The 17,215-nt window shown below is 43.0% G+C and overlaps 1 protein-coding gene across 1 annotated transcript in view; it reads left to right on the top strand.

Annotated features, from left to right (window-relative positions):
• Window positions 1–14,318, top strand: part of TBX15 (T-box transcription factor 15) — a 50,662-nt gene extending 36,344 nt beyond the window's left edge. Inside the window, exon 8 of the mRNA XM_065675637.1 lies at window positions 11,921–14,318. Within this exon, the coding sequence (XP_065531709.1) occupies window positions 11,921–12,705 (785 nt within the window). The 3' untranslated portion in view covers window positions 12,706–14,318. The remainder of the gene's footprint in view (window positions 1–11,920) is intronic.
• Window positions 14,319–17,215: the final 2,897 nt, after the last annotated feature.

Below are 17,215 nucleotides of genomic sequence, written 5' to 3'. Positions count from 1 at the left end.
TATTAATAAACAGACACTTTACTTCTAGATCATGCTTTTTGTCTCCAAAGCTGGGCGCATATGTGACATTTTTGAATAAACATTTGAGGACTTGTAAGCCTCCATTTTATTCCTTGAATTTCTAGTTGGGAAACTGCACTGGGGCTACAGGACATTTCTGGGACTAGATGTGTCCACTGCAGCTTAAGAGGAGTGCACACTTAACTACGGAGAGAAAAGATGGGAGCAGTAAAAGTGACCACATGCCTAGGAAGAAACATTGTCAGCGAGGAGTGAGTTATGGTTGTTCAACCTGATGAGAAGGGAAAGAGTACGTAGTAGTACTGAAATAAGATGCTGTCAGTGGTGTAGGGAAAAAGCAATAGGCTCCAGTTATATGAAACCTGGCGAAGTCCTGGAGCAGTTTTCCTGTAGGAACTACGGAATTCAGTCTGGATTTTCTACAGGTGAGTCCCCTTCACTGTGGTAGAAAAAATTACATTTTCTGGGGCAGAAGCCTGGGACTTCAGCAGCATAAATCTGGTGCTTTTGTTGCATTCCAGCTAGATTCTTCTGTGCTATGGATTGCTATGGATTCTTAGCGCTTGTTTTGTCACTTGGTAATTTTTTAATGAAATGAAAGTGTTATTTGCCTTTTCCAAAACAGTTTTGTTAAACAAATCCACCTGAATTATTTGTTTAGGTTGGGGGTTTGGCTGATAGAAATAACTGTATAGGAGAGATGGATTTAGTGTGAGGTGTCCCTGTCCATGGCAGGGGGGTTGGAACTAGATGATCTTGAGGTCCTTTCCAACCCTAACTATTCTATGATTCTATGATTCTATGATTCTGAGAGATCACTTATTTTTTTGCCATGCATGCCAGCTTGGAAAAGTTACCATTACTGTATGGTAAGAAATGAGCAGCTGACTGATCTCAGCACTGGTGTGATAACTGTGAAAACCCTATTCAGTAAGGACAGTCCTGGTGTTGCTTTGCAGACTGGTTCCAGTACTAACTTGTCCAGAACTAACAGTGTAGCTGCTAAAAGGAACAAATCTCATAAAACTGCAAAGTGGTCAGTAATGATGGGGACAAAAGTATGATGTGCAGTAAGAGATTGCTTGGTAACCTGCCTGCATTCAAACAAGGCACGGCTTTTAGTTCATCCAGATACAATATCATGTCTCTAGAAACGAAATGTGGTACAAATGTACCCACTGAGTGTGCTGGAAAGTGGAAAGTGTTGGCACTGACTGGAAATTGGAGGTCTTGGAAGATAAGCCACTGCACAAGCAAGGGACAGTGTAAGTAATACTGTGATAAAAAGGGACATGCTATCTTCTGTGTAGACAAAAAGCAGTGGTAAGTTAGTCCGGACACAATTTCCTAGCTGCAAGCTGTCATTACAACATGGTCTTCTACAGCATGTATTTTTAAAGTGTGGAAAGAGATTGAAGAAGGTTCAGAGAATAAAACAAAGGTATAATGATTTGTTGGATGGAGAAGATGCCTGAGAATGGAAACTCAGTTTTCATAGTTAATCAAAAGGATGAAGTACAAAACTGTTGCAGCTTGTACTATCTTACAGACAGAAGAGTGCATGGCAGCTTGTGTCACCCATCCTCAATAGACACTTAAGACTGCAATTTCCATGTTTTTATGACACAAATGTGTGGAACATGCTTCATTCAAGTGGCTCTGATTTTTCTGCTCTAACTGAATGTTCATCCCATTTTGTGATGTGTTGAGATAAGGAGAACAGAAGTTCTCCCTCATCCACCTTCATACATGTAATTATCTGATAAGGTTTTATGTCCCTCTTCTGTGCTTCTTACAGTGAATAGTACTAGTCTTTTCAAGTGGGAAGCTTTCTAGATCCTTAATAATTTATTTAAAACCAAGTCTGCACAGAGTATTCCAGATGCATCCACATGATACAATTATCTAAAAGTATTATAATTCTTTCCACATTATCTGTTTTGCTGTTCAACATACATCCTAGAGCAATGCTCATTTGTTTGGCCCAAGCTGTATGTTGAGCAAGGGCCATAGTGACACACCAAATAGATACTCGGTGTGCTGGATGCAGCTGTTTCATAAAAGGATTAAATAACTTTCTAATCTACACAGTGACAGCTTTCAGCTGCTACACAAACTGGAAAGCCTGATATCATCCAGTCACACAGATGCCTCATGTGGCTGACTCTAGTGGTCCATAAGCTTTACTTGCATGTGTTGCTGTTGAAATAAAGCAAATCAGTAAGTCTCTCAAGGTCTGTGACCTGAGTGATCACCATAGCAAGGAGCAGAATATGCTGTTTCTGCCAGTGAAACCCTCTGGCCTGAGAGCAAACCCTCTCTTTTGGAGCAGGAAATCCAAAAGTAGCAGCTTTACCAGGGAAAGCATCATGTTTGACAAGATCACAGCAGATCTGCAGCCAGTTTGGACAAAAAAAGAAGTTGCCCTGACCAAAATCTTTGCAAGAAATGCTCAGAAAACACCAGTCCAGGAAAGGCTTCTGGAGAATGATGTCACTCACCCTGCAGTTTACTTCCTACTAGGGAAAAAGGAGGCTTGGGATTATTGAACACACATGACAAAGAGATGTGGGGAAAGCCAAGAATCTAGTAAAATCTTTAATTGAAATATATCTTCAAAATTTAGATTGAACCTCATCCAGATTCTCATTATTAAAAATCTGTGGCTCAGGTTCTTGGTTTTAACAGTGAATAGAACAAAAAAGAAGAAAGAAAAAAAGGAGAGAGAGAAAAGAAAGAAGGAGGGAAAAAGAAGAGTTCCAGTAACTCTGGATTTTGTCACTTTCCAAGAGTAAAATAGGCCATCGCTGTCTTCTGTGATAAACAGTTTCCCACAAAATACTGTGATGAGTAGGTCGCTGTCAGTGACTGTTAGGTTTTGCCAGGACATAGAGACTAGAAAGGTGCTGTGACAGTATTACAATAGTGACTAGTATCTGATCCTTCTTGTAGAAATTGATGATTTATGCAAGAAGTAAAATCAAATGTATTCAGGCAGCTGGTAGATAGAATTGCCTCCTAAGCAGAATTTCAGGACCAGTATGAGAGTCACAATGAGGTATATTAGCAGGTTTACGGCACATAAAATTTTATTTCATCATTAGATTACTGCTTTGATACCTCCATGCCAAATCCACAAGAGTCAAGCAGCTTTGATTGGTGAGTTCTAAAGGCAGCTTTCCATTCAAATGGGGTTTCTTTACTTGAAGAAATGCCTTTAGTGAGGACTCTACCAACTGCTCTCAGTAGATTCAACACGTTCTCTGTCAGCTTGAGCATCTACTTTGATCTTGGACTGGAGACCAGAAGTAGAGAGGCCATCTCTTAAAGAGTCTGCAAAATTGTCATTAGTGGTTGTTGAGATTAGTATCAAGAGCTGTAAATTTTTCTACTGGTGGCAAAGAGGGTTATGCTTCTTTCCAGTAAGACATCTGTTGCTATCTCTGGTATCAATGGGTACCTCTTGTAGCGGCAGGTATGTTCGTATCTCTCAAGCAGTGTGTGTATACAAACTGGCCTCCCTCTGAAAGGGAAAGGATCTGCACAAAAGGCTCCCTCTTCTCCCTGTGGAAGAGGTTCAATCTTCTCATTTACTGCTGGAAGAGAACAATGTTTTCTTGTAGTAGCGATGTGTGCAGACAGACCCTACACTGCATGGACACACCAGCAGGTGGGAGACAGATACCCTGAGCTGAGCTGTTGCTGCTTTTGCAGCTTCCCTGTCTGTAAACATTACCCTTTGTGGGCAGGCATCACCTCTGTCTTGTCAAAGTTTATCTGTACTGCTTGTGACTAATGTCTTCTTTGGTATAATACTCTTCTCTGTGCTGGGGGTGATGATTAAACAGCTGTCCTGATTGCAACCCTCTGAAAACAATATTGTAGATGCACAAATTTGTATTGGTGTCAAGTAGAGGGAAGACTGAGCCCTCCAGAACATCATCTGAAGGCATCACAGGTGCCTGGAGGGAGAAAGAAGCAAATGACTGTTAAAAGCCTTTCAGTTTATCTGAGATCCCAGATTCCCAAAGAGTGTCTCCCGAAAGAGCGGAGCTGCTGATGTCAAAGGAGAATGAACAACCTACAAATACATCTGCTTGGCCACTTGCCTCCTGATGGCAGCCATCAGTTCTCTCAGCGATGCCACCAGGATAATCTAGATGCTGCTTCCCTTTCAAAATCAGTTGTGAATGGTCTAGGTTATTGGCAGAGGTCAGATATCTGGGTTTGGTCTCAATTATCTTCTTGAGTCTTTTGACCTTGAAGAGGAGATTGGAAACAGAACAGTTGTTGCCAGAGTTATTGGGATCAAGCGCTGGTTTCTGCTGCATTCTTCAAATGGCTTGTAGATTGCCTCATTTCAACGAAGCAACAGGGAACAAACTGTTACAGCTTCTTCTTGGTTGAGCTGCAGACAGTTTTTCTTTAAGGAATGGGCATGTCTGGTGCTTCAAAGTCTCATCTTTCACAGTGAAAGGCTAAAATACCCTCCCAGATGTGACACGAGGCTCTGAGAGTCGAATTCTGTGGTGCTCCTTGATGACCTGAAAGAAGCCTCAAACATTCTGTTACACCAGAGGGGTGTTTACGCTGAATTCTAATTACTGAAGCCTAAATGTCTGTTATCTCACGGGGGTGGTGATCGTATCTCATATAAATGTATGGAGAGGGCAATGACACTTTGAAGATTTGCATCATTTCCTCGGAGTGGCACATTATTTTGTTACAGATAGAAAGTGCATGTGCTTTGAGCTTGCCACAATACTGCAACCTTTTCCCTCGGTTCAGAAATTCTGACCCACAGTGCCTCTGTGGTTTCACAGTTGTTTATCCTCCTTTTTAATCATTTAATGTGCTGGAGCTTCCAGGTCCTGTGTTGGCCCAAAGCAGATTCCATCAAGATTGGCAGGAGAGGTCTACAATTCAATTTACTTCTCTCACCGCCAAAGAAATTGCCATGATTTCAGTTAATCTCGGCTGTGGAGTTGCAGCAGCTTCTGTTGTGACTTTCTGAAGGACTTGTGCCACAGGGAGTCCTTTTCTGCATCCTGTTTTCATTCAGTGTCATCTCCTTGGATAGCTTTCATTACATGACCCTATCGTCAATGTCTGTGCCCAGCTGATGGCTGTAGGCATGAGGGACAGTGCATAATTACCATCAATGAGCTATTTTCTCCACTAAGGTAGGTGCCTGAACTGGTTTCATCTGTCTGTACTTGAAGAAGGGAAGCAGGAGGCATTTCTGAAGGAGCTGATGTACAGCTCATGCCACATTGCAACTGTCTGCAAACAAGACAAAAAGTATTGTCCGACAGGCCTTCTGAGACAAGAATACCATGTGTTTATATGAGGAGCAGAAACCCTGGTGTTAAAGACAGACTGGGAGGACTGGAAAGGGGATGTTGTCTCTTACTGTCTGGGAAAGCCCTCTTCATGCTCTGGATATAGATGGGAAATCAGACATCCCAAATTATACTTTTTGTCCACATTAGAAAAAAGGGCTGTTTTTTACCATTAGAGCTTCAAGATATTTTATTTTGGAGGATGACTGAGGTAGGTTTTATCTCTAACTTTCGAACTGCTCAGTTTGTGTTGCAGAAATCTGTAAGAGCTAAAGGGAAGTAAAGTGTTATTCTGAGCTGTTATAGATCTACCACTAATTCCAGTGAGAAATCTGAGGCAAATTTATAAGAAAGGTCTTTCTCTATAATTTACTAACCTTAAATAAAATTTCCTTTCATTCATTATTTTTGTGCCATACTTACATACTTTCACCCTTAAATCTATTGCTGTAAGCATCTTTTGTGCTCTGTGAGCTGTAGCCCAAAGAACTACAAAGCAGTCTTTATGTTTCCTCTACCAACCCAGAAATTTGGCTTGCGGTAGATTTTGGGTCTCGTTTGGGCCTTTTAAAGATTTTACCAGTGGATTCATAATTTGATAATTGGCCAAAGGCTCTAGAGAGGAAACAGGCAGCTACACTCTGTGAAGGCAGAAATGGCTCTCATTCCCATGAAAGTGGGAATTTTTCATTCCTAGGAATGGGGAAAAAATGAAGAGAAGATCCAGCACATCACCAGGTGGCCCTGCCCTTGCTTGGTGAGAGGACAAGGAAGGGGCATCAAAGCTGTTTAATTTTCCCAGGTGGTGAAGAGAGAACTCAGAAGGGTAGTGAGGGCACAAGAAGGATGTGATGAAGAATCTTGTAGTCCTTCTGAAGCCTTTTGACTTGAATTTTGGAAAGCTAGGAATGAATCCTCTGTCTATACTTCATGCTGGCCAGACACATGTCAGCTCCCAGTGAGCTCCATTTGGAAAGCTGGAGAGCTCCGTTAGCATGGCTCTGTGCCCAAGTGAATATAAACTGCCTCTGGAGGGCTTATTCGCTCAAGTCAAGAGCTAGGAGGAGAGCTGTGAGTCAGATGAATGACTAGTGGTCACAGCCCCTCTTTCCTGTGCCATCAGGTGCTCAGGTACATGTCTATCACACCATGGAGATACCAGTGTGTTGGGCATGTGTCGGAAGAGGGGCTGTGGCTCCTCCAGGAGACTGATCAGTGAGGTAGTGCACCTATCACTCCCAGGGATCTGTCATTTATGGTACATCCTGCTCACATCTGAAGATGAAAGAATGTGGCTGTGGGCTAGACACTGCTCTATTGGGCTGAGTACAGCCTCCAGACCATAGGCTGGCCATGCTGAACCTGCAGATCCTATCTGTAGCCATGATAAACTAAGCTAGCTTGTAGGTGGAAGCGGGCTGAGCTGTTTAAGAAGCATTTGCACTCAAAGCATAATAACTTTGTGCTGCCTGACAAATCAACTTGTGGTTCCCATTATTGTTAGAAAGTCAAGGTGCAAGCCCGAAGGACCTTCAGCCACATCTGCTCTGAAGAGAAAGCAAATACCAGATCATCACTGTCTGAACCCAACCATGCTAGGAGCTGCAGGCTGCCTATGTGGTCAGATAATGGCAGTGATCAAGTTGCCCAGACTGCTCCAAAGCTCTTGCCTGTCTGATGAGTCTTTGCCATTGCACAGGGCATAGCACTCATGTTCAGGTATTTTGTGTTGACTTCAGCTTCAGCTTGCTCTCCTCCTCTGCCCTAAGCAAGGATTTCAAGGACTGAGAGGTTTCTACAGAGGCACCACAGTTGATGATAGCAGCTGATGCCTCGAAACACTAGCAAGGAAAATATGCTGCAGTGGAATACAAAGTGTGATTTATGAGTGTGATTTCAGATAAAGGAGGTTGGGATAAGTTGTGGGTCAACTGACTGCTGTGGTGTCATTCGTGAAAGAGATCCCAGAAAATTTTCCATGCACAATTGCTTCAGACTCCCTTGGCACTGATGCTCTCCCATCATCTCCCAGTTTCCAGAAAGCTCCCTTGGCTAACACTGTCTGCTGGCATGAGTTTTCCATCTGCACTTCAGTGTTAGAAGTTCTGTATGTAACCTGCCCTGTGCGGGAGAGGTCCCTGTTGCCTTTCAGATGCTCTGGCATGCTGGATGTTTCAGGACAACCACAGGCCCTTCTTTTATGACACATCATATCCACGGAATGGGTATGTTTGCATTTGCAGTTGACCCTGAAATTGCCTTTAACACAAGCTCAGTCCAGGTAAAAAACAAAAGCAAGGACCTGTTTGAAACATATGGAGAGACAGCACCATTACCAAGAAGGACACAGATGACAGAAAAAGAAGACCAATCATAAGCCGCTTGAGGTGATATTTTAATTGCAGTTCCTATTCACGCACAGATGAGAAGCTGTAGTTTCTTCCCTAATCTTTGTGGGCATGTATTTGACACTGGCTCACAGCCAGCACTTCTACACATCAGGTTACAAGCGGGATTGCTGGCATGAGGAAGAAGGTTTGCCTTCACATCCCACCTTCTCCACAGTCACCCTGTCTTTCACCATGATTTCATTCTTCTTTTCCCATGTTCCCTCCTGACCAACAATTTCTTACTTTTCAGTCCAGTTTGCAAGTTTTAACCTTTCTTGCACGAGATTATTCTCTACTTTCCCTCTTTAGAAATGCTCCTGTCCATTTGATAAGGTAATCTTATCACTTGTTATCATTTGTATGCCCAGACAGAGAGCAGGCTCCTTTCAGGACGGTACCAGTGCTTGGCTAAGTCCTGGACATAATGGCAGGAGGCTGTGAGGACAGACAATTTTATCTGCCATCCGGGACAAGGTTCAGATGCAAAAAAGGAGACTTTGAAGTTATGAACCTTGTATTTTATATAAATGTGACTTGCTAACTGCACATACGTAGGACTAATGTATGCAGGGCTAAAAATGGTCTTCTAAAGACTGGATGCAATAGTAATTAATCACTTTGGAATCATGGTAAGTGTGGAGGTGAGAGATACTGTGACACTGCTGGTAAATGCTGTTGGTGTTGGCAACTATTTCCAGGGAGAACAGTGGGTAGGGAAAAGGAATGGAGGAGAGTTATTGAGGGATTGATTTTCTCTTGCTTAAATGTGGTTTCAGTTGACTTAAACCAGACCTAAACATAGCCTTACGTACTAGATGGGTTTGTATCCATGCCTCCCATTAAAACGACATACACATCTGTGTATCAGAGACTGTAGTATGGTGTGGATATACTTGCTGGGCTTGCTGCCATCTGTAGGGGTATTTGGCTGACTTTGTAACAACTACAGTCCAAGTTATAACTTACAACAAAAGTCCAGGTTGTGTTTGGCCCATACTTACTGCTGCCAGCAAAGATGGATAAGAAATAATCATTCAGAGCAGAGTGGAGCCATTTGCTTTCTGAAGATAGCGAACTGAGATGGGCCTTGCTTTGTATTGTTTCCTGTTCCTCTTAAAGGTGTCAAGTTTATTCTGGAAATGATCAGGAACTTCTGTGCTCTGCTCTGTTGCAGCAGAAGCGTGGTGCATCCTGTGCTTGTGGTTGGCATTGGCAGCAAAGCATCATTCTTGAATGAGAGTTGTCAGGTCTGTCATTTGCTCCTGTTGGTAGATCTCTCACCTCCTCACTATTTCAAAGTTACGGAGAAAAAGAAAAAAACATCTCATTTCTTTCGTTTCCTACTTGCTGAGTTGTTGCTCCAGGGTTTTTCTGTTGGTCTGCACATAGGGATACTTCAGAGCAGAATCACTTCAGTCCCTCTTTGGGAGTAACCTGAAATGTGCAGTTCTTAGTTTGGAACCAGTAAGCAACTCACACAATTGCCAAGCAGTGGTCTCTTTTACTCTCTGGATCCAAAGCCACAGTTATGGGTATGACTTGATCATAACTCCTTAGCAGATTTTTAAAGCCTAATGCTTGAGGTAACTGGTGTCTATACTTTGCTTCTGCATAGTTTTGAAAGGTTAACTACGGGGTAAAGGAAGACTGAAATGAAGACATTGCAGTTAATCATTTATTCTGTGTATTTTATTTCAAACAGATCATTAAATGCTCATATATATACATATGTATTTTTACTTATTCTCCAGGCTCTGTCAGCAAGTAAGTCACCATCTGAAGTTTGTTCATGAAATATGTGGTGTAAAGAATCAAGTGCGGGATTACTGTGTGTTTAATACATCTCACTTTGTGCTCTATTTGTTTTGTGATTATGTGACCTCTCTACTTTGGGCTTTGACAGCTAAGTGGCAATATACGAACTCAGCTGTCTGCCTGCCCTCTTTGTTGGAGTTACCCTCTTTAGTGCAGGGCTAACAGGAAAATGTGTGCCTGTAGTCATTTACCTCAGTTCAGTCTCACCTTTATCAGCAATTTCAACTAAAAAAGACTTTGCAATGAAACTAGAGGCAGATGTTCCCTTCTACTGACCCTGCTGCAGTATTAACAGCCTGTAATAGAAAGACGGAGAGAAAGGCTTGAGGAGGTACCAATTTACCACAAAAAAGCTAGCCAGAGGTTGTTTGTCAGAGACTTTAAAAGAACTAGGGAAATCTGCCTTTTAAAATGAAAGCTAAATTAGATTTTCACACAAAAAGTCTTTGAACTCTGGAGCTAAATGGCACTAGCAACTTCGAACATTTCAGTGATGTTGAGAAGGGAATACAGAGAGTCCATGATGTCATTTGAAACTTCAGCTTTTCTCATAGATTTTAATGGAGATTTGATGCAATGTTCCTCATTTATGCTTCTGAATGAATGCAAAAGGAGTCAGTGGCTCGGCAACAAGCATTCCTACTCATGGCTGATATTGGAAATGACTGCTTTGACTTAGCAACACAGAAACATGCGTTTTCTTGATGCTCCCTGGGTCGCTGGCAGCTACTCCAGGCTGTGCTCACCCAAGGCTGGGTTTCTTTTTTATTGACTCTTGTTTCAATTTAATTAAAAAATCCCAAAGATTATTAATGTCTCAAGGTTACTTTTTTCACTCTAACATCCCATTCTATTTAATCTTCATGTGTTAGAAAGAGATATAATCTTACTTACATTCTTACCACTGTATATTGACACAGAACCTGTCTCTCTAGTGCATTTCTTAACCATTAGCATCACCTATTTTCTTTTCACCAAGCAGCACAGCACTCAGTTCCTCCCGTACTGCAGCAGACCTAGACTGGTATCAAAACCCTGCTATTTTTTTTCCCACAAAGGGACACAAGGGAAAACTGGCCCTTTATGTGCAATCTCTGCCTAGGTTAAATTTCAGCTGCCCAGTCTAACACCCTCATTTCTAGTTCCTTTGCCTCTCAACTGTCATCTTCCAGCTTTCCCAAAATGCTGCCTTACAAGTTGTCTCTCTAGTTCCTCTGGTTTTCCTTAACCCCTCATCAAATCTCTTCACCAGCACCTCCTTGCTCCTTTTACAAGAGTCTTCAATGTTAGCTGCCCTAATGCAGAAATGGCTTCTCATGCAAAGAGAATCATTCCCATGAAAACAGAAATCTTTCACACCAGAAAACTGCATTCACTTAAGCTCAGAACTGATTTTCCTGGTTGATTCAGGAAGCTTCTTCTAATTCCAAATCTTGTCTATAAATAATCTCTTCTTAAGCTCAAAATTGTGCCATCAGCTTCTTCACATCACTTCCTTTCCTTTCAGTTTGTTACTGTTCTTGGTAGTATTATGCAGTATTGTTTTCCCAGGTCAGAATACATGAACACCTCTCCTGTGCAAGATCATAACTTCTATCATTCATTGCATAAATATTGTATAATACATTGATACCACCTACATGCATGTATATCAATGTTCTGTTAACGCCACTAATGCAGCAGATGGAATCCCCTTTAAAGATGAAGCACATGACTGAAAACCCTGGCACATCCCCTTTCTCTGCTCCATAGAATAGGCTATAGATTAAACCTGTGTCCCCCCATTTTGGTGTTACTTCTGGCTTAAATCAGTACTGCTGTACCATGAGCCACCTGAAAAGGCTGTTGAACAGTGCAGAACTCCAACATACTTTTGGCCTGAAAGCCCCCTGTGTGGGTGATGAAGCATGTTCGCAGTGGGGCCATACACCTCACTGGTTGGTGGTCTTCCTGGAGACCAGGAGACAGGGGAAAGGATTCCCACCCCCATGACACCCCCAAAAAAGGAAGGATAAACATGCCTAAAAATGGCAGATTGCTTGACTGAGTGCAGAGCTTCCTTACGGCTTTTCCCACTGCCTTGCATTACTCCGTGTCAGGCTTGCTTCCCTCTCCTATTTCAAAAGGGAAGAAAACCTCTGCTGAAAAACAAAGTCATAACAAAAAAGCAGCAGGAAAGACCAAGGGATGCTATTAATAAAGTGAGTGCCCTTGCCAAGAAAGGCAGAGTTTTCCAGCGGCCATTTTACCACCCCTGTTTCTTTATTAAACTAGGCTGGTTTTTAATGAGAGTCCCATTGTGCAGATGTGATCCCGGGGTCTGAACACCCTCCCATGTGTTTTGTTTTGCAGGAGGCAGCACAGGCACCTCCCCGACAACCTCCAGCACGGGCACTCCATCACCATCTGCTTCCTCTCACCTTCTCTCTCCATCCTGCTCCCCTCCAGCCTTTCATCTGGCCCCCAACACTTTCAACGTGGGCTGCCGGGAGAGTCAGCTTTGCAACCTCAACCTGTCTGATTATCCTCCGTGTGCCAGAAGCAACATGGCTGCCTTGCAGAGCTACCCAGGGCTGAGTGACAGCGGCTACAACCGGCTCCAGAGCGGCACCGCTTCTGCCTCGCAGCCCTCCGAAACCTTCATGCCTCAGAGGACTCCATCCTTGATCTCAGGAATGCCAGCTCCTTCCTCCCTGCCCAGCAACAGCAAGATGGAAGCATACAGTGGCCAGCTAGGATCCTTCCCTAGCTCCCAGTTCCAGTATGTCATGCAAGCAGGCAACCCTGCCTCCACTTCCTCCTCTTCACACATGTTTGGTGGTGGCCACATGCAGCAGAGCTCCTACAACGCCTTCTCCCTGCACAACCCTTACAACCTCTATGGATACAATTTCCCTGCTTCCCCCAGGCTGGCGGCGAGCCCAGAGAAACTCACCACCTCCCAAAGCACTTTACTCTGCTCTTCCCCATCCAGCGGGGCCTTTGGAGAGAGGCAATACCTTTCCACAGGGATGGATCACGGGATGCACATGATCAGCCCTCCCTCTAGCAACCAGCAGGCAGCCAACGCCTGTGACAACAGACAGTATGGTGCGGTCCAGGGCTCCTCCTCACAGATGTCTGTGCACATGGTCTAACAAGCCATGCCTGTCCTTGGCATTGAAGGCAGCTGGACCTTCATTGTTCCCAGGGATAAACCCATCCCAGTACATTTTTGCCTTCAAACTTGTAGTAGAACTAGTATTGTAATGATAAATAAGAATATAAGCCATCTAGGTATGTGCCACAGAACCCTGTGGAAAGCCTCGACTGACAGCCATCACACCTTGTTGTAGTCCAGGGCCTCCGGACCTGGCATGAAGTGTCTGCTCTTTTTGGACATTGCAGAGAGAAGGGCATGACTTTAATGAGAAGCTGGAGAGAAGCATCTGAGTATACAGTTTATGCATTAACTCTCAGCTAGTGTGAGCTCTCAGCATCAAGGGAGCCATGCCCCTGTGCTGTCTCCTCCAGGTGTTGAAGAAAGGCAGTCTTCCCAAGGCTTCATCTTCTGAAGCTGCACTGCCCATGGCTTTAAAGACCTCCCCTTTCTGTGACCGTTCCTCACTGCTGGAATGACTCAGCCCATTCCTGAAGTGAACAGTGGCCCTTGGGTCCTTCTGCCACTGTAGCACAGGAACGGTGCTGCTGGGCTGGATCTTCATTTCCCAAAGAGGTTTCTGCATTTTCACCATGGACTGACAGTTTCTTTGTGATGGTCAGGCTTACCAGCACCCAGCCTGCAGATGGACATGGGAGAGAGAGAAGAGAAAGAAAAGGTTTAACTCTCAAGTGAGGCTCAGACATAAGCAGGGACTGCTCTTCAGAAAGATGCATGGGGGAGAGAGGAGCTCAGCTCCTGTTGACGTGACCCAAAGTGATGCACCAAAACCAAACAGATGACAGCCTTTGTGGGGAATGTGTGACCCATAGCACTCAACCCAATGGGAGGAAACTCTACAGACTGAGCTCATAGGGAAGAGCAATGAGAAAGAGAGCTCTGCTCTTTGGAAGTGCAGCTGGCCTTGCATGCAAGATTTGCCATAGAAAACCATTAGTATTTCAGTAACAGTGAGGTTGACTATTTGCCAACCTCCCACCTGCCACATGATCTCTGTTTAACCAAATAGATCGTTGCCTTTTGACATCTTTCTTTTCTGTTTTTTTTTTCTTCAAGTCCTTTAAAAATAAGAAAACAATTGTAGCTTGGTGCAAGTTACGCATTTAAGTTGTGTGAAAATGCAAATACCAAGTAACAGAAAACAGATATTATTGAGATTTGTTGTGAGGTGTTGTAGATAAATGTATTTATATGCCTAGTGGGGGATTCAATATTATGAATATAAAAGAGGGCAATAAAAATGGTATGTAAAATATGTATGAAGTAAAAGGTGTATAAAGATTTGCCCTATGCACGGAACTCTGTTTCTAAGTGCCAAGCACAGAATGCGCTAAATAAATCTTTGCAATTGTTCCCTCTGTGTTTTTCTCTGTCTATGAGACATCCTTGGCGATCTTCTGGAGACAGACATTTCCAAGCACTGTCCCACATGTTTGCACAACAGAGGAAATGAAGACACTGTGCTGACTTGTGAAATCTAGGCAATATTGCAATGCAAATAAAACTTCTGCCTTCTCAAGAAACTTCAAGAATTGAGTGCTTGGGATTTGTAAAGTGCCTCTCTTCATGGAAAGGGTGTCTTATGCACAGCCAGAGTTGTTATTTTGATTGTTGAAACCTAATAAAAAGGTCTTCAGGACAGTTTTTCACAGTCAATGTAGAAAATCATACTTGCAAGTAACGGTATAATGTGTTTCTCATTCTTTAAATGTCATTTTGGGGTATGTTATGTCAGTTTTTCATTTGCACTACATTACATTTCTAATATGAGATTGAGACATTAATAATGAAAGTAGTGGGGAAGCTGAAGCTCCTTCAAAACTGGATGTAAGTTATGGCTGCAGAGTTTACAACTTTCCAGTTCTGTGCTTAGTCTGTACGACTGTATTCTGGGTTTTACTGTGTCTATCCATGGATCCTGCCAAAAAGGGTTGGGTGACTATGGGTGAGAGAGAATCTGTCCCTCCCCATGTTGTCTTCTGTTTACCTCTGTTTTTAACCCTGAAATAGGGAGTTTTATAGCCTTTGTTATGTCCTTCCAGAGTCTTTAGAAATAACCTGTCTGTGTTTTGATGTTTCTTGTGCTGTTGGGTTTGACTCCATCCTATGGCAATGATTTCTACAGGTTGGTAGTGTGATGTGTGAGCCAGTGTTTCCTTCTGGTGTTTTTTTGCATTAGGTTTCTCTTTCTTCTATATTCTGTTTAATTCTTGGTTAGTGAGCCTGTATCTCAGATAAGAATAGAATGAGATTCAACAAAATCAAACTAATTCTCAGTATCAAAATACATGTTTCTTATCTTGATTAGAACAAGAAAATGAATTTTGTCAAAAATTATCACAGGAAACAGTCACTGAAGATCGCAAAACACAGATGTAGAGCACGACCTTCAACATTAGTGTGAAGAGCTGGAATCCCAGTTTCCATGCATTTTAGCAGGAATCCATGGGAAAAAGCTTCGAAATTGTCACCTAGGCTCTTCCGCAGTGTGATCTTTCGAGGTGTTGAGCACACTGTCCCTGATCTAACTAAGCCCTTAGTCCACCCAATTGCCTCTAGTATGAAACTTATTTACCTTAGGGTGAGCACTGGTTGACCATATTTATAGGCATATTTATTTAGCTCTTATGTGGCACATACATAAAATGAGAAAGCTTAGTTAGATGGGTAGTCATTCCTTCATCTTAGCATATGCTTAAGTGTTTTGTTGATTCAGGATCAGAATATTCAACATCAAGACTGAAAAAGAACAGGAAAACCAGCCTGAGAGAGGCTTCCCTGTCCCAAGATGTGAAGTTTTAAGTACACAAATGTGACTTGGTGTGAAAGTTACGCTGTCTATGAGGATTAAAAACAAGCTAAGAGTGGAATGGGAAAAAGTAGTAAACTTGTTCCTTGGTTGTCACTGTGCAAAGCAAAAGTCCAGCAGTGTTTGGAGGGCAGCATCAAAAATAGCCAGCTAAAGCACATTAAAATGGTTTACTTAGTGTTCTGTTAGGTGTACAGGTGAAATCCTCCCAGGATAACGCTCCCCTGAGCAGAAATCTTGCTAAAAGGCCCTTGATGCTCCCCCAGAAACACAAGCAGAGCACTGAATTTGAAGTGGACCTAGGTGTGAACAGAGGTATCTTTGATCAACAGCATGATCCTATGATCAACAGCAGAGTCTATCTCTGGAGCACTGACCTTCTCTTTTTCTGACTCAATGTGGAACTCATTGCATGCTGTGTGGGAGAAGGATTAGAAGCCTGTATAATTTTACACTGGTTGAAGAGACTGTTCTTATTCCAGTAACGTTCTAAATTTGTGGAGCATTTTGGAAGCTCTGACTTTTAGCTAGATAATGTATTTCTCCGCTGCTATAGGGCTGCTTTCGGATGCTTTCATAAGCAGTCCTAGGCACTGTTTGTTCATGTCTCCTCTTGAGCATCTAGCACCATATACAACTCAGGGGACTGTTTTCCAGCTGACTGTGTGCAGCAGTACTTCAGAGATGCAGAGCTGACCCAAGCGGGGCTGTAAGCAGGGAGCATCAGCCCTTCTCTGGATTATGGGGAGAGTGGTGCTCATTCAGCCAAAAAGACAGGCTGCCTATAGCCATTCTCAGTGAAGGTGTGTGTGCCTGAGAAGGGATTTTCCCTCCAGTCTACACAGATGACAGCCCTAGGGGCATGCTGCAGCACCCACCGCTCTAACACTGTTTCCTTTGTAAGAATCAGGTGGTGGCAGGAGGCATGACATGGCCCCACATTCCTCTCCTGCCTAAGGTGGTTTATAACATTTCCCTTAATGTCCAGTCATGTAATGGCACAGTAATACAGTTGCATCTTAAGCTGGTGTAACCGGACCCGGAACAGGCCTGAAGGAAAACTGCAGTTGGTTTGTTATATTAAATAGATAATGTAGTCCAGTGATTGCAGACATGATATAATTACCTGCATCCATCCCTCCCAGTAAAGCTGGAACATGTTGCAGTGCAATTAACCCAGCATAAACTGAAGTACAGCTTACCATCCGTGCAAACCAGGGCCAGCACACGGTTTATGTTATGTTGCTATGCAGACATATTATACAGAAATATTAAGATTAGTTAAAAAGAAGTATGTGTGTGTAAAAGCGCTAGAGGAACATGTGAGCAAGGATTAAAAGAATGGCTTGTGCTGATAGCCAAGGACATGATCAACAGCAGCGAAACTGGTAAACACTGAGGAATGTGTTACTCTCACCAAAATCATAGCATGAATGACTCAACAGCAGAAAACCTGCAATCCAGTAACTGGAGAATGGCAGCCAGACTACAGCACAGTGTATGTGCCATTTCTCTACTGTAATCCCAAGAAGTCAAGCTTTACTAGCAAGCTCCACAAAATGAGGAAGGAGAAGACCATTTGCAGCAGTGTCACCCAAGATTTAGAGTGGGTAATTAACCAAGATTCCAAGGTGAAAGCTCAATACCTGTTATTCCTGAAACATGTCCAAAAGCCAAC

The sequence above is a fragment of the Lathamus discolor genome, chromosome 4 (assembly GCF_037157495.1).
Source record: "Lathamus discolor isolate bLatDis1 chromosome 4, bLatDis1.hap1, whole genome shotgun sequence".
Lineage (NCBI taxonomy): Eukaryota > Metazoa > Chordata > Aves > Psittaciformes > Psittacidae > Lathamus > Lathamus discolor.
Note: the sequence above shows the minus strand (reverse complement) of the source record. Positions and strands in the feature narration are given on the sequence as shown.